Source organism: Corythoichthys intestinalis, chromosome 20, assembly GCF_030265065.1.
Source record: "Corythoichthys intestinalis isolate RoL2023-P3 chromosome 20, ASM3026506v1, whole genome shotgun sequence".
In the NCBI taxonomy this organism is placed as follows: Eukaryota; Metazoa; Chordata; class Actinopteri; order Syngnathiformes; family Syngnathidae; genus Corythoichthys; species Corythoichthys intestinalis.
In genome coordinates this window covers 10169323-10196211 of record NC_080414.1, presented here as the reverse complement: position 1 = coordinate 10196211, position 26889 = coordinate 10169323, and the positions used below count along the sequence as shown (strand labels likewise).

Sequence of the window (26889 nt, the reverse complement as noted above, 5' to 3'; positions counted from 1 at the left end):
TAAGTCTCTAGTCAAACTTTTTCCTTTATCCCAGACAATAGTAAGCGATTTAATTACCTGACATGTTTTGTCGCCCCCTCCTTGAGTCATCACCTTATCGTGGTGGAGGGGTTTGCATGTCCCAATGATCCTAGGAGCTATGTTGTCTGGGGTCTTTTAGCCCCTGGCAGGGTCACCCATGGCAGGCAGGTCCTAGGTGAGGGGCCAGACAAAGCATGGCTCACAAGACCCCTTATGATGAAAAATACTACAGGATTCAAGTGCCCCTTGCCCGGACGTGGGTTACCGGGGCACCCATCTGGAGCCAGGCCTGGGTGTGCGGCTCAAAGGCGAGCGTCTAGTGGCCGGGCCTTTTCCCATGGGGTCCGGCCGGGCACAGCCCGAAAAGGCAACGTGGGTCCGCCTTCCCATGGGCTCACCACCTGTGGGAAGTGCCAAAGGGGTCGGGTGCAGAGCGATCTGGGTGGCAGCCAAAGGCGGGGTCCTTGGCGGTTCGACCCCCGGCTACAGAAGCTGCAGGGCGAGCAGCCCGGTCATCCAGGAGGGGCTTGGTGTCGAGCCTCTACTCCTCCGCGTTGAGAGGAGCCAGTTGAAGTGGCTCGGGCATCTGGTTCGGATGCCTCCTGGACGCCTCCCTGGAGAGCTGTTCCGGGCATGTCCCACTGGCGGGAGGCCTCGGGGACAACCCAGGACACGCTGGAAAGACTATGTCGCTCGGCTGGCCTGGGAACATCTTGGAATCCCGCTGGCGGAGCTGGCTGAAGTGGCTGGGGAGAGGGAAGTCTGGGCTTCCCTGCTAAGGCTGCTGCCCCCGCGACCGACCCTGGACTAAGCGGAAGATAATGGATAGATGTTTCGTCGAACACTTCTGCCTTTGTCAGAGGGTCCCTGGTGTTGGTGTGACGCATCTTTATCAGCTGATGGGTGAAGGCAGAGGGCGTGACTCGCCTGTCAATCTGACAAGTGAGTCATGCCCTCTGCCAGGGGCGGACTGGTAATCTGTGGCTTCTGGAGGATCACAGAACGGCCGGTGCCCTGGACGGCCGGCGGCCGCCATTCATTATGCATCACTGTTTTTATCCCCCCTATCCTCTGATTATCTACAGTTCGCATCCAATCCGACAGGTGGCAGCAATGCGCCTGGCTTTTCACCGCCAATCTGATAGACTAGGAACGACGAAAGCACAGAGTAGCCTTCATTGGTTCCTTCCTTGTGGAAGCAAAATAGCGACGAGTGTTAATGCACAATATGGATGGTGGTGGCAAAAAAACTGAAAAGAGCAGGGTGGCGCGGAGAAGGTTAGAGAGAAAAAATTAAAGAAACTGGAGAGTGAAGCATTAAAATGTCATAAATCGACAAATATTTTCGCAAGCAGCAGTCTGGCTGCAACGGCCACGTCGGGTAACAACAGCTCAGCTCCCGGCGATGGTGAGAGGGAGCTGCAGCCGCTCTGACGTGCAGACGGTGCTGGGAGAGAGAAAAGAAGAGGGAGGGGGCAACGATAAACTGTTGGAAGTTCCCCAGACAAGCGCAGGGCAAGTAAATTGGGATGAAGAGGGTTACTTGCTCTGTAAACTGGCAATTGTTATCCATCAGGTAGCTACATTTTAAATCAAATAAATGACAATTAAAGGGTTAGTGCCAGCTAGTCGATGTACCCGTTTGCAATCGTGTCAAGTTACAGTATGCTAGTCCTACTATCCCTCTCCTAAGAAAAAATATTTTAGCCGTAAAACAATGTATGCACACGCAGCATAGCAATATTAATTCAGAAGAAATATAACAAAATATTAATAAAATGAATGGTTTTACTTTAAAGTTTAGGTAGTTAAATTGATGTTATATACATTATTAATCATTTATATATCGTTTTGTTTTCTGGTTAATACTTTCCAATGAAGTTTATGTATACAGGATTTGTCTTGAAATGTGTATTGTATTTTCATTGAAATTTATTATTTGTATGGCAAGATTAATTATGGCAGGGGTCTCCAAACCGGTCCTCAAGGGCCGCTGTGGGGCCTGGTTTTTGTTTTAACCGATCGAGTACCGACAGTTTAACCAATGAAGTTTCTGCTAAAACAAGCAGCACCTGACTGCAATCAACTGATTACACTTGTAAAACACCAGATTGGTGCAGAGGTTTTGTCTTGTTTTGTTGGAATGAAATCCTGCGCCCGCCGCAGCCCTATGTGGAATAGTTTGGAGACCACTGAATTATGGCATAAACAATTAAGTCATTTTATAGACAGAGATCTATAGAGATATATTATAATCAATTGGATACGTAAAACTTGCTTTGAAAAATAAATTCTTTCATTTGTTTATTCAGGTTGATCATAGAGCTAGTACAGAAAATGAATCCAACTCCAGTTCAGCCTTGCAGTACTTTGAGCGCCCGTAGTCAGACAGTCACAGTCTAGACACATTTTCTTCATTTTTCTCTCAAAGTGCACGAAATTGGTGCATTTTACAATAAAATGTAAAAAAAAAAAAAAAAATTCTCCCGGGAGGGGCATGTTCCCGGACCCCCCTATGGGGTCTGTGTTTCCCTTCGTATAGCGATTCTTATGGGCTGGGCTGAGTCAAAGTCCAGGGCTGCTTTTTAGTCCCAGTCCGCCCCTGCCCTCTGCTGACCATTCACTCTTCCAATAAATCATACATAGGGGAGACAGGGAGAAGCTTTATTACAAGAAAAACAGAACACAAGAAGGAATGTGAAAAGCAGACAACAATGAGACAAGGGCAATAAAAGAACAATCACAATAACATCACAAATCAGCCATCACCGATCACTGCAAAAGGGAAAACCACATCCGACCATCAACAGGGATGAGGGGCGTATATGCTCTCAACTAAGGGTGTAACGGTACATGTATTTGTATTGAACCGTTTCGATACGTGGTGCTCTGTTCGGAACAGAGGCGTACCGAACGAGTTTCTGACGTAATGTAACCCTTACTTTTCGAGGCTGTGAGTCGATCGGGTTACAGTTTGTTTGTGTAGAATATATTTACGCCGTCTTCTCTACTATAATGAGGACCAACATGGTAGGACAGTATAACCCAGAAACATCAACGGCGCGACAACGTGTCCGCCGCGAGAACGCAGTGAAACGCGGGCGTTAAAGTCAATCAGCCAATGCACACCAGTCGCAGTGCGGCCGCCTGTTAGACGCGTTCCAGAAGCAGCTCAACACAACACACGCAAAAAGAACGGCAGAGTTTATTATTTGACGTGAGACGCGACCCTCCTGCGTCAATACCACTACAGGTAGCTAGGATCGGGCAGACCGGAAGTCACTAGTGTAAAAATACGGTGGATCCGGTCGATTTTCAAACTAATATGCAATCATAACCCACTTTTTGAGTCCATCAGATCTCTTGAGTGGTAGATCAGGGCACAGTTGACTTGTCTTTGTTGATTTACTGCTGTCTTCTCTGCTATAATAATAACCAACACGACCGCGTGTTCAATACAAAACCCTCCTACCACAACAAAAGAAGTAGGAACTAATATTCACATAGGAACTAAAGTTATAAAATATGAAGCGTGAATAATGAATATGAATACTACATCAAATTTGTAAAATATAAACACATAATAAAATAAATAGCCCATTTAAATAAAAAATTGAAATGAGCTAAAATACCTGTAATTAAATAATAAGAATAATACACAGATCTTGCATACACAATTAAATTTATTCATTTCTGTGTGGCGCTTTAACTTCAGAAAATCCACCAATAAAGCTTTTGAAAACCGTTCATAAGAAAAAAAATTGATTCATTGAGGTATTTCATTTGTAAAATACATGTTAAAATCTTTGTCATTGGGATTGCTTTTCTCTTTAGCACAGTACTTCTTTTTTTTCTTTCTTTCAGAAAGAAAGCTGACCAATACACGGGGTCTGAAAGGCAAATTGTTGTTGGATTATCTTTAAATACCCGTTACTTTTTGAGCAGAATTCTAGCTTTGTATAAGCTAATGTTCCTATTGTTTAAAGCATAAAGGTGTGTAATAAACAACTAGCACATTTATATTTTGCATTTTGTTTTCTTACTGTACCAAAAATGAACTGAACCATGACCTCAAAACCGAGGTACGTACCGAACCGAGATTTTTGTGTACCGTTACACCCCTACTCTCTACGACCATTTGAATGGTCAGCAGAGGGCGTGATTGACAGGCGAGTCACGCCTTCAACCATCAGCTGATAAAGACGCGTCACACCAACACCAGCGACCCTCTGACGAAGGCGAAACATGTCAGGTAATTAAATCACCGACTATTGTCTGGGATAAAAGAAAAGTTTTGACTAATCTATAAGTGTAGGCAAAACGAACTCAATACAACTAAGAGTAAGTCACGTTCTTAATAAAAGTTAAGGTTAATCTGAAGTCAAAGACAAATAATCTGAAAAGGAGGAGGGTCAATGACTGTACATCCCTAAAATATACTTACCAAAACTTAATTCCGATCAGTCCACAAGTAACAGTGGAGTAATTTTTTGTTAATGTGGTCAACGACAGCAAATCAATGTAACCAGACAAGACTTACAAGTCTCAAGTCAAGTTTGGTGATTGTAGTCCCTTTCTTTAACCAAAGGTCCCCAAAGCGGAGAGGTCACTGGAACTAGCAGCTCATGCTCCTTGCGAACCACGTGTGGAACCCCAGAGTACATGGCCCCGGAAGTGGTCCTGAGAAAAGCCTACACCTGCGCCGTGGACATGTGGGCTATAGGGGTGATTGCCTACATCCTGTTAAGCGGATCCATGCCCTTCGAGGACGACTCCAAAACTCGGCTGTACAGGTCCATCGTCAGGGGAAAGTACAGCTTTCGTAGAAATGTAAGTACAAAGTAATGCATTTTAAGATTTGAGCGTTATTACTTAGAAACAGAGAATTTTGTCCTGGCTAGATTTAATTTTCTTTAACCAACCCTTGGTCAAAGTCCTTAAAAAACATTCCGTGACTTCCTTTGGCTGGAGTCCTTCACACCTCTGCCACTGGAGTAGTCTAGTCCCTCAAGCACAACCAACCCGTGACATTGCCACCCACTCAGCGGTAATGCTTCACACACTCAGCCAACATGTCCAGGGAGCCTTTTTTGGGGAGCCCCACTACTGCGGATGTGAATCAGGTGCGACCCTCGGGATTCCGTCAGAGTTCTTAACCGAACAAAAGACTCAAGTTTCTTTCATAGTTGGACGCTTGGTCATTGCGCCTAAAAGTGTTACCTATCCGTAGCTGTGACTTCTTTGGCAGGGATTCATCACACCCTGGCCATCGAAAGATTCCCACAAGCAGCAGTTAAAAAGCCTCCAAGCTCTTTACCAGTGTAAATTGGAAAAAATTACAGCGAGCATGTCGCAACAGAGGTATTCGAAATGTGTGTGTTTGAAGAACAGAACACGGATATGCTAAATTTAGTCCAATCTCCCGCCTGCTTCAGCTCTTGCAAGAAGGCAACAAAAGGGCACCGCGTGTTCTCCGGAGCTGAGGCGGGTATTTTTAACAGCGCAGCTCGGAGGTGAGTTTGGGATTGCGCTTCACGCCGAGTTTGGATTATTCACTGGCCAATAATCTGACATATTAGTCCGAGGCCTTGGAATGTTATCCCCCGTGTTAACCCTCATCCGCCAACAACCAGAGACTAACATGCTGACTATTCGGGCTTTATAAGAATTTTCACAGTAGCTTTTGCTTGATGATGGATTGTTGGATGACTAATCTATCAAAAGTGATTTGGAGGCTCTTGGTCTGGACTCGCAAATGTCTTGTCTTCTTTTGGACTGCCTGGCACAGAGGGAACGGGATTTTCTATCAAGACCAGTCCTACCATTGACTTAGCTAGACATCCAATCCATTTAAAGTTTTCTGGACTTGGTCTCATTTCGGCTAGTCTCAGTTTTGCTCTTGTTCTGGTCTCTGGCCAGTCTTGGTCTCAGATAATGTGGTCTTGGGTGCAAAACTGCTACATTTACAACCTGAGTTCGATTATCTCGTTAGCATTTTTTATGGGTATCAACTAAAGATGTCCCGATCGATCCGGTCCGATCACGTCATTTTCAAAGTATCGGAATCGGCAAAAAAATATCGGACATGCCTTTTTTTTTTTTTTTTTTTCAATTTAAATCGTTTTCTAATTCTATTTAACGTTACAGACAAAATGTCTTACATTCATCCAGAGTCTTTAGTTTTGGCTTAAAGTAGGGCTATCAAATTTATCGCGTAAACGGCGGTAATTAATTTTTTTTTAATTAGTCACGTTAAAATATTTAATGCAATTAACGCATGCGCTGCACGACCCACTCACGCATTGTCACGTTCAATCTATAATGGCGCTGTTTTACCTATATATAGAGCTAACAGGGAACGTAAAATGAGTAGAGAGAATTTTGGCAGTCTTTGGAGCCTCTTTTTAATTAGCTAAAGCCTTAAAATCCCTCTCTCAACAATTAGAAATATCGTGGGAAGCAATGTGGGGAAGAACTGTAGTGGTTGATCTTTTCCTTAACACCCTGTGTTACTTCCCAACGCAGAGAAGATATATCAATTGGTCCCACTACGCACAGTCATGGTTGCACGTCCCATCATGCATTTGGGCAGAACAGTAAGCGCTATACAAGTATAACACCATTACCATTAAATGGCTACAGTATCATTTACTGAAAGCTCAACAAATACACTAGATGGCAATATTTAGTCACAATATACAAAGTCACATTTATCCTTTAAGAATTACAAGTCTTTCTATCCGTGGATCCCTCACACAGAAAGAATGTTAATAATGTAAATGCCGTCTTGAGGATTTATTGTCATAATAAACAAATACAGTATTTATGTACTGTATGTTGAATGTATATATTCGTCTGAGTTTTATTCATTTTTTTTCTTAATGCATTGCCAAAATGTATATGATCGGGAAAAATTATCGGGAATGATTGGAATTGAATCGGGAGCAAAAAAAAGCAATCGGATCGGGAAATATCGGGATCGGCAGATACTAAAACGATCGGGAGCAAAAAAACATGATCGGAACAACCCTACTACCTAGTGATGTCATAGAAGTTCGCCACTAACTCAAGGTGACTCAACTGGCACTCTTCCTAAAACCTCACATTCTGGGTCCCCTATTTCTAACCCCCTCGCAGCATCGCAAACACACAATAACACATTTGTTCCCACACTCACTCCTCCTAGGTGCAAGCGCCACTTGCCCGGGGGCATGCGCCACAGTGTCACACTGATGTGTTTACCCAGCAGTGCGAGGGAGGAGGCGAGGAGAGGACTCGGAGATGGATTGCAGGGGGGAGTCGGGAAACTGGCGGGGGCTGCGTGTAGAGGTGCAGGGAACGAGAGAACGCCAACTGAGCGGTTATTCTAAATTCTTATCCTGCTTTAGGTAGTTTTATATTTTCTTACACCATTAGGAGGGCTGGTGAGGCATAAACCGTGCACTGGATCAGTGTTTTTCAACCGGTGTGCCGCGGCACACTAGTGTGCCATGAGAAATCGTCAGATGTGCCGCGAGAAATTATCCAATGTTGCATTCATCCGCGAGAAATTATCCAATGTTGCATTTATAGTGGGGCAAATAAGTATTTAGTCAACCACTAGTTGTGCAAGTTCTCCCACTTGAAAATATTAGAGAGGCGTGTAATTGTCAACATGGGTAAACCTCAACCATGAGAGACAGAATGTGGGGGAAAAAAACCATAAAATCACATTGTTTGATTTTTAAAGAATTTATTTGCAAATCATGGTGGAAAATAAGTATTTGGTCAATACCAAAAGTTCATCTCAATACTTTGTTATGTACCCTTTGTTGGCAATAACAGAGGCCAAATGTTTTCTGTAACTCTTCACAAGCTTTTCACACACTGTTGCTGGTATTTTGGCCCATTCCTCCATGCAGATCTCCTCTAGAGCAGTGACGTTTTGGGGCTGTCGTTGGGCAACACGGACTTTGAACTCCCTCCTCACCCCGTGGCGTCAAAATGATAACCAGAACGGTGAGAAAAAAATCCCAGACCCACACAGGGGGACCTAGTGAATGACCTACAGAGAGCTGGTACCACAGTAACAAAGGCTACTATCAGTAACACAATGCGCCGCCAGGGACTCAAATCCTGCACTGCCAGACGCGTCCCCCTGCTGAAGAAAGTACACGTCCAGACCCATCTGCGGTTCTCTAGAGAGCATTTGGATGATCCAGAAGAGGACTGGGCGAATGTGTTATGGTCAGATGAAACCGAAATAGAACTTTTTGGTAGAAACACAGGTTCTCGTGTTTGGAGGAGAAAGAATACTGAATTGCACCATACCCACTGTGAAGCATGGGGGTGGAAACGTCATGCTTTGGGGCTGTTTTTCTGCAAAGGGACCAGGACGACTGATCTGTGTAAAGGAAAAAATGAATGGAACCATGTATCGAGAGATTTTGAGTGAAAATCTCCTTCCATCAGCAAGGGCATTGAAGATTAGACGTGGCTGGGTCTTTCAGCATGACAATGATCCCAAACACACAGCCAAGGGCAACAAAGGAGTGGCTTCGTAAGAAGCATTTCAAGGTCCTGGAGTGGCCTAGCCAGTCTCCAGATCTCAACTCCATAGAAAATCTGTGGAGGGAGTTGAAAGTCCGTGTTGCCCAACGACAGCTCCAAAATATCACTGCTCTAGAGGAGATTTGCATGGAGGAATGGGCCAAAATACCAGCAACAGTCTGTGAAAAGCTTCTGAAGAGTTACAGAAAACGTTTGGCCTCCATTATTGCCATCAAAGGGTACATAAGAAAGTATTGAGATGAACATTTGGTATTGACCAAATACTTATTTTCCACCATGATTTGCAAACAAGTCAAACAATGTGATTTTCTGGGTTTTTTTCCACATTCTTTCTCATGGTTGAGGTTTACCCATGTTGACGATTAGAGGCCTTGCACAACTTGCACAATTAGTGGTTGACTAAATACTTATTTGCCCCACTGTATTTATTTATTTTTATGTTTGGCGGAGTTGCAGTAGGAAGGAAGGAGTAGGTAGAAAGTTCTCGGTCGTGTGCAGATGAGCTAGGTGTTGCTCGTGTCGGATTTCTAGCCATCAGCGACCTTGCTGTCCGCGACAATGTGGACCTCAGCGCGTCAACTGCACATCATTTGGTTAGACTCGTCATGTGTCAATATACTCCAAAGTGTCCTTTCCATTTTATCCATATTTGAAGACAGTCAATCCAACCCCTGTTTTTTATTCTAACACATTGTTGAGGACAGCAAGGTGGCTAATGGCTAAAAATCCGAGCAGTTCATGAATGCAACACAAGTAGCTATCCAACAGCGCCATGGTGCCAAGCAAGTTTAAACGTCATCTCCATACGAAACACCCGGCGCTTCAAAACAAGTTGATGGACTAATTGTTCGCCTTCATGAAAACAGAGAGGCCCTTTTTTTGATAAAAACTAAATGAGAAAGCCCTCAAAGCCAGTAAACTTGTTGCTGAACTTGTTGCTAAATCCAAAAAGTCCCACACTGTGACATACATTAACTACCTGCCTGCAAAGCCGTGGTCTGCGAGATGCTCGGCCCTGATGTGGTTTAAGACATTGCTCAAGTCACCCTGTCTGATAATTCTGAGCTTTTTCAAACCTAACTGCTTTTAAAAAAAATAATAATAATAATAATAAAAGCAGAGAAAGACTGATATCTGTTGAAGAATATCAACTTGTGTTCATCTAAACAGGCTCAAGCTTCACACTGAGTAAGTATGCATACTGAGAAATTTTATAATTGCATATACTGTACAGAAAATAATTTTGGAACATTTTTGGTTTGTGGTGTGCCGCGAGATTTTTTCCAATGTAAAAACGTGCCGTGACTCAAAAAAAGGTTGAAAAACACTGCACTAGATGATATCTGTGGTTTGCGAAGTAATTTTATGATGTCACAAGTCATGACACAAGATGTCATGTATGTCACTAAAACAGGATTTTAACCCTTTAACACCGAACGTGTCGCCGGCGACGTGTTTACGCATATCATCTTTGAAGCCTCGTCACGCTGTAATCACGTCACCCATGTGCCGCTGGTTGCTCTCATTTGAAAGTGCGGAAGTTGATGTCCACACCAGTTTTTATTTGAAGTCAATCGACCAAGTAAAACGGGAGATAATGTCATTTGAGTTATATAGTTTTATTGCACTCATAAATAAACACATGGTCCATGCAGCGTTTTAATGCTTATCTCCATATTCCCATCATTTCTTGTCCTTTTTCAAAACTGAAAGCAGCACGAAAGACTACAAATCCCAAGAGCCGTTGTGAGGTCAAGAAGGACGAACCTGATGTGAACATTTTTAATAAATTGCCGAGCGAGGCGCCACCTAAGGAAAGGGAGACATGCGAAGCGATCACCGGCCTGTTGGATTGAGCGAGCGACTTTGAAACGTGCGGAATGTATCGAAAACTAAATTTGGCGCAAGCTAATGCATTATTTCAATAACTCAAGGAAGAGGATGAAACGTTTTTGTCGTTGTTTTCCTCGCATCAGGCGGCGTCTCGGCGAGTAGAAGTGACAGGGCGCAAACGGCGGAAGAGTGGGCTGTGCGACGTGTGTGGCGTAGCTCCATGTCCTGTTCAAGAGGAAACTTTATTGAGTCGTTTGGCTGAAAAATTGAACTGAAATACTTGTCATTATTTTTTTAAATACTTTTTTCAAGGTTATATTTGATTTTTTTTTCTGCATTACCAGTGTTGTTAATAACGGCGTTACAATATAACGGCGTTACTAACGGCGTTATTTTTTTCAGTAGTGAGTAATCTAATTACTTTTCTCATCTTGGCAACGCCGTTACCGTTACTGAGGCGGGAAAGGCGTGCGTTACTATGCGTTATTAAGTTGGTTGAATAAAAAAAGTCAGAGAGACGGACTCACGGAGACGAGAGCAGAGCAGGAGTGGGGAAGACGCCTTTGCAAACGCAATGCTAGGTGGCTCCAATAATACCTGACTGTAGCCTACAAACTACGCCCACATGATATCACATATTATAGAACTAGATACAAATAGTAGACACGGCTGCATTGGCAACATGTTTAAGGACTACATGCGTTAGTAAACAGCCGCCATCTTAAAGCAGTAGACCTCTCAGGAAGGCTCTGTTGTAGAGATCCTTCCTAGCGAACATCCATTTTTTTTTTTTTTTTTTTTAATCTAAAATGGTCCTAAATCGGCAAAATCTTGACTTAAATCTATCTTTGAATGATGAAACAGTTTTACACCCTAAACATGTTGAAAGTAGACAGAAGGGAACTAATGCAATAGCGGGAGCAATTTTAACAACTTTAACGGTTGATTCACAACTTTTGGAGGAAAAAAAAAAACATGAAAATTATCACTAGTTACTTTGCCAAGTAACTAATTACTCTTAAATTCAGGTAACTGAGTTACTAACACAATTACTTTTTGGGAGAAGTAATTTGTAACTGTAATTAATTACTTTTTTAAAGCAAAATTAACAACACTGTTCATTACCTTTTTAAGTTGTTTATAGATGTGTGTGTTCGAGAAGCTTGATTGCATGTATATACTTTTGATAAGGTGATGGGTACAATACCTAACCTCACAAAGAGGTATCCTCTCAACCTTTTTTGTGTTAGATGATGTATATATATATATATATACAGTATATATTGAACATTTTTCTCTATTTTGCACTCTATATAACCTGTTTTGACCATAGTATGTGTAAAGGCCAAAAACGCCTATGACCATACCTGCTGTTTGTGTTGAATTGTCAAACATAAAACTATCCAGTCTTATCTTTTTCTATAGACCCTACTCACCAACGTCACAGAATGACGTGTCGCTGTATCCGGCCGCCATATTGTCCGTCTTTGTTTATCCGTATTCTCAATGGTTTCAATTTGTCGTGCAATTTATAGTGCAATTCATGAAAGCCCCGGTGCTTTCAGACGCTGTAAACTCATTGGATGTGTTGCATAAAAGGCGTTATGTGGAAAAGCTTCAGTCTATCCATTCGCCAGATCCATATTTGATGCCTAAATCGATATTTTTCGACCCGCTGTCTTCGCCCTCTCTGCCTGACATCTGCTACCCTGATATCTACAACTATCATGTCCACACAAAATCAGACTATTCTCACGAAAGTTTGAAAAACTTTAAGAGCAGCACTCTAAGCAACATTACCCCGTGCGACCCTTTACTTCCAATTTTCTAAAATGGTGATAATCAATTAAAAAAAAAGTTGACTGCGATGGCCGACCTTCAAGGATAGGTGGATATTGGACTATTTCTTCAATAAAACACGCAACAACTGTGTCTGCCTCATTTGCAAAGAGACAGTCGCTGTTTTCAAAGAGTTCGATGTGACGCAATATTAACAAACAAGACACGCTGACATGTACGACAACATTACAGGAAAGATACGCAGCGAGAAATTATAGCAACTTGAAGCTAGTTTCATTTCACAGCAGCAGTATTTCGCAAGAGCCCGGGTGTCGAAAGAGAACGCCACAAAGACGAGATTGTTGAAATTATGAATTTAAAAAAATTATAAAGCAAATGTGACACACAGAAGGGCTTGCTAAAATTTGTTTATATTGTTCTATGTAAATCAGCCAAGGTAGCCCCCCGCATTTTTACCACACCAAATCTGGCCCCCTTTGCAAAAGGTTTGGACACACCTGTTTAACTGATGATCCGCAGACGAGGCCAGTTTCTTCCACTTGGTACCAGCTAAATATAATTTAAAAAATAATGATGGTGGAAGAAATAAGCATCTTGAATTTGAAACTGTATGTTGTCGACGATTAGCCTCGCAATGATCTTAATTGTGGATTTCAGCCCAAAACCCTCTAAATATATTTTAAATGCATCTTACCAGATATAAAATGACTACTACATAATCTGTGGTGATCATTTGGTGCCCAGTTTTCTCGTCAAATTGCAGCAGTCCATCTCGCTCTCCTCTCCGGGTCTCTCGGAATACGGTAGAACTTCAAGTCTCTCCATCTAGCTTCTGTTATTGCAACCAACCGCCACACACGCCTTCACCATTTTGATTATTAATGTTAACGAGCAGAAAAACATGCCATAATAGGAGGAATTTACGTAGCGGTAATGCTTAAACCCGACGAGCTGACGGACATTATGGCGCGAAGGCGTGGTTGTGACGTCATGTGAGTAGGGTCTATTGAATGTTTATGCTAACAAGTTGAATAAATATTATCAAGCTTCAAAACGGTTGGTCTAGCATGTTTGGTTGTCAATCGGACAGCAACATGACAAATTTTGAAAAAAGATTTTGGGATTTTTTTTGTTGTTGTCTTTTTAGGTCCAAAATGTTGATTATAATTGGTCAGTGAAGAAAACAAAAGATTGGACTTGGAGTTATGGTGTCCTGAAAAAAGGGACCCAACCTGGCCATTGTGAACAATTTTTTCTTTGAAATAGAAAGGCAACATCAAAGGCATGCAAATTCAGCCAAAATAGGCTAAAAGGGTTAAAGCTATAAACATATTTAAATGTTTTTGCCAGTGAAAAGGCTAATCTAGCACAATAGTAGATTAACTCACTGTTCGCTGCCATCACTCCCACTTCAAAGGGATTGGACGTCTAATAGTGATAAACTCATTGATTGGACGTCTAAAATAGATAGATCTCTCAGTGATAGACCAGGAGAATAAGCAGCGATGTGACAACGATGCTAATTATAAGCACTTTAATAGCATTTTGCGTTGTTTGCTCACATTAGCTAAACATGTTATTAGCGATCTTTATTGACAGCAAATTTAACTGGGACTGTTCTAAATTGTTTAAGAGTGATGACAAGGCGTACTAGTAGCTGTCAACTGGATATCAAGGATAAGGGAAAAAATGTGCTTTTCCGCAGCAGGGCGGTGGCGCTTTTAGCACCTTCTCACTCTGTGTGCGTGTGACAGATGTTAAGCTAAATAATTCCCTCCCACAAGATTCCCCCCCTCAGACTGCATTGTGCCGCACACGTTCGTCTTGATGACCCAAAAGAAACATCTGCAACAAGGTAAAAAATAAATAAATAAATAAATAAAAGAAGCCTAGTGAAGCTAGCCTGCCCCCGAGCGGCCAATGTGTGAACAGGCATCTGGCGGCTGTGTAAAGATTGTACATGACAGCACAATCTCTCCTGCATCCGCGTATTGATGTTTACATTAGGGAGGTTTAGCTGCGAGCCAATGAGTAGAAGCACAATTTTTCTTACTATTTCCAATCTGGAAGGCTTTAAAGGAGGGCTAGAATATTGGGGTTGGTTCCAAAATCCATTATTAATATTTTAATGCTAATCCAATTTTAAGATTTGAGGTAAAAATAAGTGAGACTTCATCACATGCATAAACAGCTTTTTTGAATCTCCATATTGACATGGAATGCGACCAAATATTGCTATTTCTATTTTTTTTTTTTTTTTTTTTTATGTGAATTTAATGGAGTTTATTTTATTGTTTAATAAATAATCTTAATTTAGAATAGAAAGTCTTTATTGTCATTGTACAAAGTACAACGAGATGTAAAACTTAAAATCCGCCACATAAAACAGAAGCAAAAGCATAAGCGGAGTTTAAGGGGGGCTGGTGGGCCAGGCCCTCCTGGTGGCCGAAAAGTGTCATTGCATGTAATTGACTTTCCTGTATATATAAAAGTTGTATAGCAATTAAACAACAAAAATGAATGAAATGAACAAAAGAAGATATTTTCATAATGGGTCAAAATTATTTCTCGAACAGATCATGTGACTAGCACCTTAGACAGTCATTTGCTTTGCATATTTTCAAAAATAAATAAAAGGCGAGGGCAATTTTATTTTTCAACTGATTTATTTTAATGCTTTGTATGAATTTTTTTTTTTTTTTTTTTTTTTTTAATTGAAGCAACTTTTGGGGGGATTGAAGGGTTTGGACAAAAATTTCCAACCCATAGTATGGCCCAAACACAAAAAGGATTGCTAAAATCAAAAAAACTTTTATAATGAAAAATTAAGTGTTCAAATGCAAACACTTGAGTCTCAAATATTTTTTCGCATTCAAAAACTTTTTTTCTATGATTGAAATTTCTCTTATTTTTATTGAAGTGATTTTTCTTTTGAAAATATATTTTTTTTGTCTGAAGCAACGTATTTTTGATTGAATAATAAAGACACAAATGCCCCAGACAAAATGTGACCCAAACGCAAAACATTACTTCAATCAAAAAAGTTGCTTCGATCAAATTTTTTTTTTTTTTTACTTCAATCAAAAAAAAAAATTCAAATTATGAAAAAATACATTTCAAATGCATTTTTTTGAGTTTCAATTTTATTTTTTCATTCAAACATTTTTTTTTTTAATTGAAGTTACTTTTTTTATTGAAAATATGTATTTTGATTGAAGCAACTTTTTTTTTTTTTTTTTGATCGAAAAATGAAGATACAAATCTACCTCCATATGGCTCCACGCAGGGGATACAATTTTTGACTGGGGTAACTACATTGGCACGACACTGGCAGGCGTACAATATTCATTGGATAACAATCTTGGCGAAAAGTATAGCTGTCATAAGCAGCCGGATTTAGAATTCCCCTCAAGAATGATGGGAAACAAAAACAGTTTACAGTTTCAAATACTGCACAGATGGCATCTTATTACTCAGGCTAATATGGACAAAATGGGGTTTTCCCAATCCCATAAATGTACAAACTGTAACGAAGATACTCCAGATACATACTTGCATGCTTATTGGGAATCATAGACTTCATAATGTATTGACGGGACATGGGGCGTGAGGCCGATAAATAGGGGTCCTGCATTGTTGGCGAGGCCGTCAAAGCTGACAGAGTGGAATCACAGACAAAGAGCTTTTTTTGTTGAAAATTCTTGTGAAGAAATGCTTAAATCCCTGAATTCTTTATAGATATGGACGTAAAACAGTCTAGATTCTTGGTTAAAAGCACACAAAAAAACGTGCATGTCGGAGTACAATGCTAGTCTGCTAGTGAATGTAGCTAGTGGCCGCCTGATGTAAACAGAGCTTTTCCGGTGAAAATTCTTGTGAATAAATGCTTGAATCCCCAAATTCTTTATAGATATGAACTTAAAACAGTCTCGATTCTTGGTTAAAAGCAAAGAAATGGGCAGTAAGCGTTTATTTTACGTAAATATGTCAAAGTACAATGCTAGTCTGTTAGTGAATGTAGCTAGCTTGTGAATAAATGCTTAAATCCCCAAATTCTTTATAGGTATGGACATGAAACAGTCTCCATTCTTGGTTAAAAAGCAAAAAGAAACGTGCCGTTAGCATTTACGTAATTATGTCGAAGTACAATGCTAGTCTGTGAGTGAATGTAGCTAGCGGCCGCCTGATGTAAACAGAGCTTTTCCGGTGAAAATTCTTGTGAATAAATGCTTAAATCCCCAAATTCTTTATAGATATGGACATGAAACAGTCTCGATTCTTGGTTAAAAGCAAAAAGAAACGTGCAGTTAGCGTTTACGTAAATATGTCGAAGTACAATGCTACTCTGTTAGTGAATGTAGCTAGCAGCCGCCTGATGTAAACATAGCTTTTCCGGTGAAAATTCTTGTGAAGAAATGCTTAAATCCCCAAATTCTTCATAGATATGGACGTCTCGATTTTTAATTAAAGCAAAAAAAAAAAAAAAAAAACATGCAGTTAGCATTTATTTTACGGAGATATTGCAAACTATGATGCCAATGCATTAGCGGCTAATTGTTCCCATTGATGTTTTTTCACAACGTTTCAAAATTCATGCAGATTTTCATTTTCATATATTTCCCCTTTTTATTTTTATTTTTTTCGATTATTTTTTGTTTGGATCGATTATTTATCTAAAATATCGGGGAAAATGCAACAGTAACAAAAAAACAACAACTAAGCGATAGTTATGAGGTAGATATCTGTGACCTATTTAAAGACAGTATTTTTTTCATTGTGACTTAATTTGTTTAAAAGTTCAAATATGCGAGTGAATAATTTTATAACGTCTTTTTTTTTTTTGCTAAATATTAGACATCAATTAATAATTCTAAGCTATAAATGATAGACATTTTGAATAATAAATATAATTCTTTTTATGGCTGGGTTGAAACAAAAGCGGTTGCACGGTTTCTGTAAACGGGGGTCTCCAGGGTAAAACGGACCAATTAAAAATGGTTCGGGGGCTTAATGCACAATGAAACTGCTGTGGCAGCATATAGACATATTGTTCTATCAAACATAACGGTTCTTTAGGCTTAAAATATAGCAGTTTATTTTAAGGAGGGGTGCAAGAGCAGAAACTGCTTTTTCAGCCTTGTCTGCGTTTTCTGTCATATATTATTTATATGTACATGTTTCAAACTATTATTTAATGTTCACATGATAACGTATGCATTTTATATGGTTTTATACATGGAAATTACATAGATACACAAAAAAAAGGCTTAAATTGGGGGAGTGAGACAACTTTTTTTCACTTTACGCAGTAGGTCGTGATCCCCATGAACGAAGACAATTGACGGATCACTGTATTGTAATTCAAATATGCATTGTATTATTATTATTATTATTAGGGTTGTTCCGATCATGTTTTTTTGCTCCCGATCCGATCCCGATATTTCCCGATCCAATTGCTTTTTTTTTTTTTGCTCCCGATTCAATTCCAATCATTCCCGATAATTTTTCCCGATCATATACATTGTAGCAATGCATTAAGAAAAAAATGAATAAAACTTGGACAAATATATACATTCAACATACAGTACATAAGTACTGTATTTTTTTATTATGACAATAAATCCTCAAGATGGCATTTACATTATTAACATTCTTTCTGTGAGAGGGATCCACGGATAGAAAGACTTGTGACTTTGTATATTGTGACTAAATATTGCCATCTAGTGTATTTGTTGAGCTTTCAGTAAATGATACTGTAGCCATGCCCAAACGCATGATGGAAAGTGGAACCATGACTGTGCGTAGTGCTACCAATTGATATATCTTCTCTGCGTTGGGAAATAAAATAAGGTGTTAAGAAAAAGATCAAATGCGACCTTGCTTCCCCACATTGCTTCCCATGATATTTCTCATCGTAGGGAGAGGGATTTTAAGGCGTTAGCCAATTAAAATAAGCCTCCAAAGGCCGCCAAAATTCACTCTACCTATTTTATGCTGCCTTTTATCTCTATATATAGGTAAAATGGCGCCATTACAGATTGAGCGCGGCAATGCGTGAGTGGGTCGTGCAACGCATGCATTAATTGCGTTAAATTTTTTAACGTGATACATTTAATAAAAACTTATTACCGCCGTTATTGGGATAAATTTGATAAAGACTAAAGACTCTGGATGAGTGTAACATTATGTCTGTAACGTTAAATATAATTAGAAAACTATTTAATTAAAAATATATATATGTATATGGCAGAAAACACAGAAAAGAGTAAAAAATTAGTTTCTGCTCTTGCACTCCTCTTTAAAAGAAACTGCTGTATTTGAAGCCAAAACAACTGTTGTGTTTGATAGAACAATATGTCTATATGCTGCCATAGCAGATTCATGGCGCATGAAGCCCCCGAACTGTTTTTAATTTGTCCGATTTACCCTGAAAACCCCCGTTTACAGACGTTGCGCAACCACTTTTGTTTCAACCCAGCCGTAAAACAAAGGTAATTAATTATATTTATTATTCAAAATGTCTGTCGTTTTTAGCTTATAATCATTAATTGATGTCTCATATTTCGTTTAATAAAAAAAAATAAAAAAAGACTTTAAAAAATTATTCACTCGCATATTTTAAACTTTTAAACAAATTATGTCATAATGAAAAAACAAAAGTCATGGATATCTACCGCACAACTATCGCTTAATTGTATTTTTTTTGTTACTGTCGCATTTTGTCCAATATTCTAGATGATAAATAATCGACCCACGCAAAAAAAATTTTTTTTAAGTTTGAAAGGGTAAATATATGAAAAAGAAACTCTCGACCACTCCTTGATGTCTGCGATTTCTGCATAGCGACCCCTGTTAAATTACCATGTTTCACCCATAAAATCCCCCCCAAAATCCAGCTGTGGCCATTCACAGCTGTGTCTGGACACTCAGTGATATATGCTACATGGAGTTTTTGGATCAAAGCAAGGTAAGCACTTGATAATATCTCGTTAAAGGCATGGCGTCTGTAATTCTGCTCTCGCCTCCAGATGGGGTTTTGCTGTTTAAAAAACTTTTTTTTTTTTTTAAAATGCCCTCCCGTTCAAAATTTGTATTCCCCCAGAAAATTTAGATTTTAAGCTTTCCAATGATGTATCACACATGCATATCGGACAATTTTGAAAGTTAACCAAATTGGGGGTCTCAGAGCGGAACTTCAAGTCACCTGAGTGTTTTCCGCCGTATATATTAAAAAAAAGACATGGCCGATATTTTTTTTGCCGATTCCGATACTTTGAAAGTGACGTGATTGGACCCGTTCGATCGACATTATACTTGTTATTTCACTTTTATACAATTTTACAAGTAAATATCAACCTATGAAATTTAAAAAATTAACATTTAACATTTTTTTGTAATTGATTACATAACGAATCATTCATTTTATTAATAGTCGTCCAATCATGTGGTTCTCTCCGAGTTCATCACTATTCAAGTCAAAGGCCGCGTCAAAGTAATCGAACCCTTTTGCTCTTTTGTCTAATTGTTGCCATGCTTTCCTGCACAGGTCAGGATGGATCACAACCGGAGAGGGGAGGGAGTGCGGCTAATGGGGGTGGGGTGGGGGGGCGCTCTTTATTCCCGCTTTAACAAGATGTAGCTTAATGAAGCCGGCCCCGAAGGTTTCCCCCCGGATGCTTTATCTGGGCTGCTTCCTGCGCGCTGATGTATCGCTCCCTTTCTTCTTCCGCTCTCTCTGCAAACACAATAACGCCTTTGTTTATTTCGGCGTGAGGAGATAACCTCAGCACAGGTGGCCACGGAAACAACACTACTCTTTCTTTCACCGTCAGACGATTGCGGAGTGGATTAAAGCCTTTCGAAACATTGTTTTAGTTTGACAAAAAACAAACAAAACCAAAAAAAAAACAAGACATCAATCTCCTTCAGCGTCCGCGCGTGGGGGGATTTTTGATTGATACGAGCTCGGAGATGCAAAGGTCACCGCTTTCCTCGGGCGGGCAGCGAGCGAAAAAAGAAATGGACTATGAATTATTTAACTGGCGAATTAGAAGGAGAGTCGTCTTTATTGTCAGGAATGTGAATATTTAGCACATTTGTCCTTGTCCAGTCGGCGTCAAATCGTTGTTTATGATTTATGAATTTCAGTTTTTTTCATAGTGCTGAGCTTCGGGCGAGTTCAGGTGCGACGTCAGGAACGACTAAGCAGTAAAATAATGTTTAGCCCTTTTTTCAGTAAACCGTTGAATCTGTGCAATGCATTCAGTTTCCGTCAACGTCCTCTTGGTTTCACTCATGGATGTGACAATAGTCCAACTTTAATTAAAAACCAATGCTTTGGAGTAGTACTGCACCATTAATGACAACCGTATCAGAAGGGACACTGATACAGCATTGAAATTAAGGCAACGCTATCGGCGATGGCTAAGAAAGAAGTCGCCAATGCTTCGCAACGTGTACTCTTCGAGTTTGGTCTCCAATATCGCAGGTAGTCCTTCCCAAGATGGCCGCTGATTACATACGCCACTTGAAAAGACACGACACTTGTCGCTCCTCCCAAGATGGCCACCTAAACACCCAAACAAACCCTAACCATTGAAGAAGAGAAAAATATGTTGAGTTTTTTGGGGTATTTTTATTTTTTATTTTATTTTTTATTTTTTGCCTAGTGTTGTTGAATGTGCTCATTTAGCAATCATATTTTTGATGTATGGTCTTATATTTAAATGGAGGATAAATCTAAATGTTAAATGGTAATACAAGCCAGGAATTGAAGTTTTATGACAATGACATTAGCGTCTATAAAGGTGTTAGCTTTGTTGGGAGGGAAAACTGAAAAAAGTAAGCTTGTGAACTTGTGTCCTCTGCTAGCATAAGTGATTAGCACATGAACTAAACTAATGTGCAAAATTTATATATTGGCACTGACTAAGGACTTACTATGAGTATTTAGCTAAATAAGTGAACAAACATTTAAAAAAACACACAAATAAAACACAAGACTGAAAAGGCAGTTTCTGCTCTTGCAACCCTCTATAATATAAACTGCTGTATTTTAAGCCAAAAGAACTGTTGTGTTTGATAGAACAATATGTCTGTATGCTGCCAGAGCAGATTCATGGCCCATTAAGCCCCCGAACTATTTTTAATTTGTCCCTTTTACCCTGGAAACCCTTGTTTACAGACGTTGCGCAACCGCTTTTGTTTCAACCCAGCCATAAAAAGAAGGTACCGTAAATAATTTATTATTCAAAATGTCTGTCATTTTTAGCTTTGAATCATTATTCGATGTCCAATATTTCGTTTAAAAAAAAAAAACGACTTTAAAAAAATTTATTCACTCCCATGTTTTAAACTTTTATCAAATTACGTTAGAATGAAAAAATTGGTGTCTGTAAAAAAGTCACGGATATCAGCCTCATAACTATCGCTTAATTGTATTTTTGTTACTTTCGCATTTCCCCCCGATATGTTAGATGATAAATAATCGATCCAAACAAAGAAAAAGAAGAAAAAAAAACGTTTAAAAGGGTAAAAATATGAAGAAAAAAAAACATCTCGACCACTCCTTGATGTCTGCGATTTCTGCATCGCGACCCTTGTTATATCACCATGTTTCACCCATAAAATTCCCAAAAAATCCAGCTGTGACCATTCACAGCTGTGTCTTGACACTCAGTGATACATGCTACATGGAGTTTTTGGATCGAAACAAGGTAAGTACGTGATAATAATTCGTTAAAGTCATGGCATCTGTAATTCTGCTCTCGCATGCTCTCGCCTCCAGATAGGGTTTTGCTGTTTAAAAAATATATATTTTTTAAATGCCCTCCTGTTCAAAATTTTTCCTCCCCCAGAAAATTGAGATTCTAAGCGTTCCAATGATGTATCACACATGCATATCGGACAATTTTGCAAGTTGGCCAAATTGGGGGTCTCAGAACGGAACTTCAAGTCACCTGAGTGTTTTTCGCCATAAATATATATATATATATATATATATATATATATATATATATATATATATATATATATATATATTAGGCCTGTCAAAATTATCGCGTTAACGGGCGGTAATTAATTTTTTAAATTAATCACGTTAAAATATTTGACGCAATTAACGCACATGCCCAGCTCAAACATTAAAATGAAAGCACAGTGAAATGTGTACTTGTTGTGTTTTTCAGAGTTTTGTCGCCTTCTGCTGGCGCTTGGGTGCGACTGATTTTATAGGCTTCAGCACCCATGAGCATTGTGTAAGTAATTACTGGCATCAACAATGGCGTGCTACTAGTTTATTTTTTGATTGAAAATTGTACAAATTTTATTAAAACGAAAACATTGAGGGGTTTTGATATAAAATTTCTACAACTTGTACTAACATTTATCTTTTAAGAACTACAAGTCTTTCTATCCATGGATCGCTTTAACAGAATGTTACTAATGGTAATGCCATCTTGTTGATTTATTGTTATAATAAACAAATACAGTACTTATGTACCGTATGTTGAATGTATATATCCATCTTCTCATCTTTCCATTCCAACAATAATTTACAGAAAAATATGGCATATTTTATAGATAGTTTGAATTGCGATTAATTACGATTCATTAATTTTTAAGCTGTAATTAACTCGATTTAAAATTTTAATCGTTTGACACCCCTAATATATAATATTTATTTATTTATTTATTTATTTATTTTTATTTATTTATTTATTTGGGGGGGGAGCGAGTTTACGCCCTGGTGTTAGCCAGAAACTGTTTTGGTAGATTTTTTTTTTTTTTTGGGTGTGTGTTTAAAAAATCAATAAATAATATATATTGATATAATACCCCTTTTAACTTTGGGGATTTAATATATACACATTGAAAATGTTTTTTGTTCGTAATATGGTCACCACCTGACACCTTGTTTGCTACCAGGTCACATTGGAGAGGGCGCTATTAGAACGGAAAACTGTTGACAGAGGAGGCGTTAACATGGCGCAACAACGAATTAGCAATTTCTTTCTTTACAAAAACAGCGAAATTTTCTAAAATTCAATTCAAGGTCGAAAATGAATAAGATTATGATAGTTTATAATTGTGCCCAACGAGGAAAAGCTAGCTGCAGAACTGCATGGTGGAGAACTTCAAGCTTAGCATGCATTGTAGCCATATTATTGTTGTTGCTGTTGAGCTGCCGCCGCGCTGTTGGACTTTCGTGTGCAATTTGAGTGTTGTGATAAGTGGGTGTTAACCCGAGGCTTACTGAACCTTTTAGTTCTCAAATGTGTATTATAACAAAATAAATAATAATAAAAATAATAAATAATAATAAAAATAAATAAAAATGGAGCCTTCCTTCAGGATTAACACTACTGTTTTTGTCCACCAGCATAGCCGAACTCAACAAAAAATGAAAGCTCCTTTGAGCTGCTTTAAGACCACATAAGTAAAATAAAAATGAAATCTGGGGAGAAGGGTGTAAACCTTGGTTCACTACATTTCTTACAGCTGAGCAGATTTTACCATATTTCTCACAGTTGTAATAATCGTTAACATGTTGGAAAACACATACAGGAGGACACTTCTACTGTCCCTAAGCAGCTTCCTACTCAGGTTAGCAAGTTCACACAGTTAATGGTAATGCCAGCTCTATTACTTCCATTACTTACAGTGCTGCTGGCCGAAAAAAAAACTTCTAATATCCCTCCTCTTCAAAGCGGGCGGTGGAGTGCATGTCGACATGGAACGTAATTCTTAACTGTGAGAATGTGCGTGGTGGGGAGGGGTCATGTCATCAGCCAATCAAACGTGTTTGAGGGGAAAAAATGGAGCGTTACATTCAGCAAGTGAAAAGGGAGTAAATGTAAGTCTGAATGTAATGAAAATAATTCATTTAATTATGGTAGGGTCAAGACTATCATAACAACATTTGGGAAGACAATCTAAATGACTTATAAAACTGAACTGATTATAAGGTGCAAATAAGGTTGCTTAAATGTTGGTGGGGACAATTTTAGCATCCTGAAAAGTTGGGAGTGTTTTGTCCCTACCGTCTCTATGCAAACCTCCGCCCTTGAGCCTAAATAAGAAAGCAAAACTTATCAAGCAGCACCTGACACATATGTTTCACAAAAGGTGCCTGGAATGGGCACAGGCTTACTCACTAGCTGGTGAGTAAGCATGCGTGTGGGGTTAGGTAGGGGTGGAGGTGCAGCACACCACATGAGTGACAAGACCAAACACTGCTAATTGCGTGCTAATTACACATACAATAAGAAAATATCACACATTGTAAATTTATGACGGAAACTATGGCGTATTATCTCGTTCTCGTGTCGTCAGATGACAACAGGCATCTATCTCGTTATGTTTTAGCCACCCAAGACAAGTTTTTAGCACGTCGTCATGAAAAAATTGTTCATTAACGAAATATTTTCGTTATCGTCATTTTTGACGAAAACAACACTGTGGGCAACACTAATGTGGACTAGAGCTGCCAAACGATTAAAATTTTTAATCGAGTTAATCACAGCTTAAAAATTAATCATAATTAATTGCAATTCACACCATCAATAAAATATGCCATATTTTTCTGTAAATTATTGTTGGAATAGAAAGATAAGACACAAGACGGATATATACATTCAACATACTGTACATAAGTACTGTATTTGTTTATTATAACAATAAATCAACAAGATGGCATTAACATTAACATTCTGTTCAAGCGATCCATGGATAGACAGACTTGTAGTTCTTAAAAGATAAATGTTAGTACAAGTTATAGAAATTTTATATTAAAACCCCTCTTAATTTTTTCGTTTTAATAAAATTTGTAAAATTTTCAATCAAAAAATAAACTAGTAGCTAACCATTGTTGATGTCAATAATTACACAATTCTCATGGTGCTTGAACTCATGTAATCAGTCGCACCCAAGTCCCAGCTGAGGGCGACAAAACACAAAAAAACACAAGTAACAAGTGGACATCACACTGTGCTGTCATTTTAATCTGTTTGAGCGGGGCATGTGCGTTAATTGCGTCAAATATTTTAATGTGATTAATCTAAAAAATTAACTACTGCCCGTTAACGTGATCATTTTGACAGCCCTAATTTGGACACAAACTTTTTTCCACAGCCTTGGCCTTCTGTATCCAACCCCGCCAAAGACTTCATCCGCGCTCTGCTGGAATCCGACCCGGGGCGTCGTCCCAGCGCCCAGCAAGCCTCGCGTCACCCGTGGATCCTCGCGACGACCGGCGGGTCTTCATCGAGAAACCTCCACCGATCCGTTTCCCGAAACTTGCTCCGACGGACACCTCGGAACTCTTCGCGGACAAAGTCGGCGGCAGATCGTTCGATATCCAAACAGTTGGTGCCAGTTTTAAGCTAACTTTCTTTAAAAGTGTTCAACTGAGCTTACTTGCCAATGGCTAAGCGACAATAATCAGCATAAACGCGATGCTTAATTATGTTTAGTGGCTAGCTTGAGGTCACATTTGTCCCTCCAACAAGAATTATCGGAGTCTTGATAAAAGCCGATCATTATCTGCCCTCTCGCGCTGACCCCGATCAATATTCCTTGAAGGGAAGCAACCCAAGACTTTTTTTCTTTTTAAACTTTAATTTAAATAAATATCAGTCTTGCCGCTCTTTTGTACAAAACAATTTTTGTCTCCACTCTCCCACAATATTTGACAAGCTGCATTCATTTGTTTCCATTCTGCCTGCACAACAAAATTCCGCCCACCGACTGATAAAGGACAGCAGAATAGAGTCGCGGGCAATCGCAGAAAGCGACGTTTTTTTTTTTTTTTTTTTCTTCCCTTTAGCTTTTTCTTTTGATGATGGTAATTCCATTTCTGGGGGCCGCCATTATCTTTTTGAGAGCGTCGCCTCTTGTGAGTCACACGGTATTGTGCGCCGCAGCTGCAGTGTGGGTTGTCAAGTGGCCTGGACTGCTTGGATCCTCAAAAATGAGGCTCGGAGGTCAGCAAAATCAAACGGGAGTGATTTGAGATATGAGTTCAAGACTGATAAAGCAACATCTTGCCCAATGTCTAGGAATGACCAAAATTTTTAAACGGGTTTATCAGTAGTAGCATTAGTAGTACTAGTAGTGATGGCAGCAAATGAACAATCACCCTCCCAGTTCAAATGGATTGGACATCTAGCTCCGACGGCCAATAAAATCATTTGTTGCACATTTTTCAGCATCACTGATAGTTTTAGGCATTTGGACTGGGAGAGGGCGATTAACAAATGTTTTGTCAAAGGTTTTATACAAATTTGGGATGTCCCGATCGCATATTTTTGCGTCCAAGTCAATTCCGATCCCCTGGGAAATTTCTGATCACGTGATCAGATCGGGTCATCCCTAGTCCAAACATTCATACTTTTTAACCAAAAATCCAACATATTTGACATTCAAAAAACCTAAAAAAAAATCCAATATGTTTAACCCCAAAAATTTTTGCTTATCAAATAAAGTACATTTTTCATATTTAAAAAAAAGCATTTTTTAAAATTTTGCATTTTAAAAACTTTTTTTGACCAAAAAGCCAACTTTTCTCAACCAAAAAAAGCAAACATTTTACATAAAAAAAACATTCAAAAACAAAAAACAAAAATAATACATTTATTTTATTTTTTTTCTAAGCAAAAAAAGTAGGGCTGTCAAACGATTAAAATT

General features: G+C 39.2%; 1 protein-coding gene across 1 annotated transcript in view; it reads left to right on the top strand.

The window, feature by feature from the left end:
• LOC130908727 (serine/threonine-protein kinase H1 homolog) overlaps nucleotides 1-25793 on the top strand; it is a 32055-nt gene extending 6262 nt beyond the window's left edge. Inside the window, exons 3-4 of the mRNA XM_057824473.1 lie at nucleotides 4610-4851; nucleotides 25336-25793. Coding sequence (XP_057680456.1) covers nucleotides 4610-4851; nucleotides 25336-25590 — 497 coding nt within the window. The 3' untranslated portion in view covers nucleotides 25591-25793. The remainder of the gene's footprint in view (nucleotides 1-4609; nucleotides 4852-25335) is intronic.
• The last annotated feature ends 1096 nt before the right edge of the window (nucleotides 25794-26889 follow it).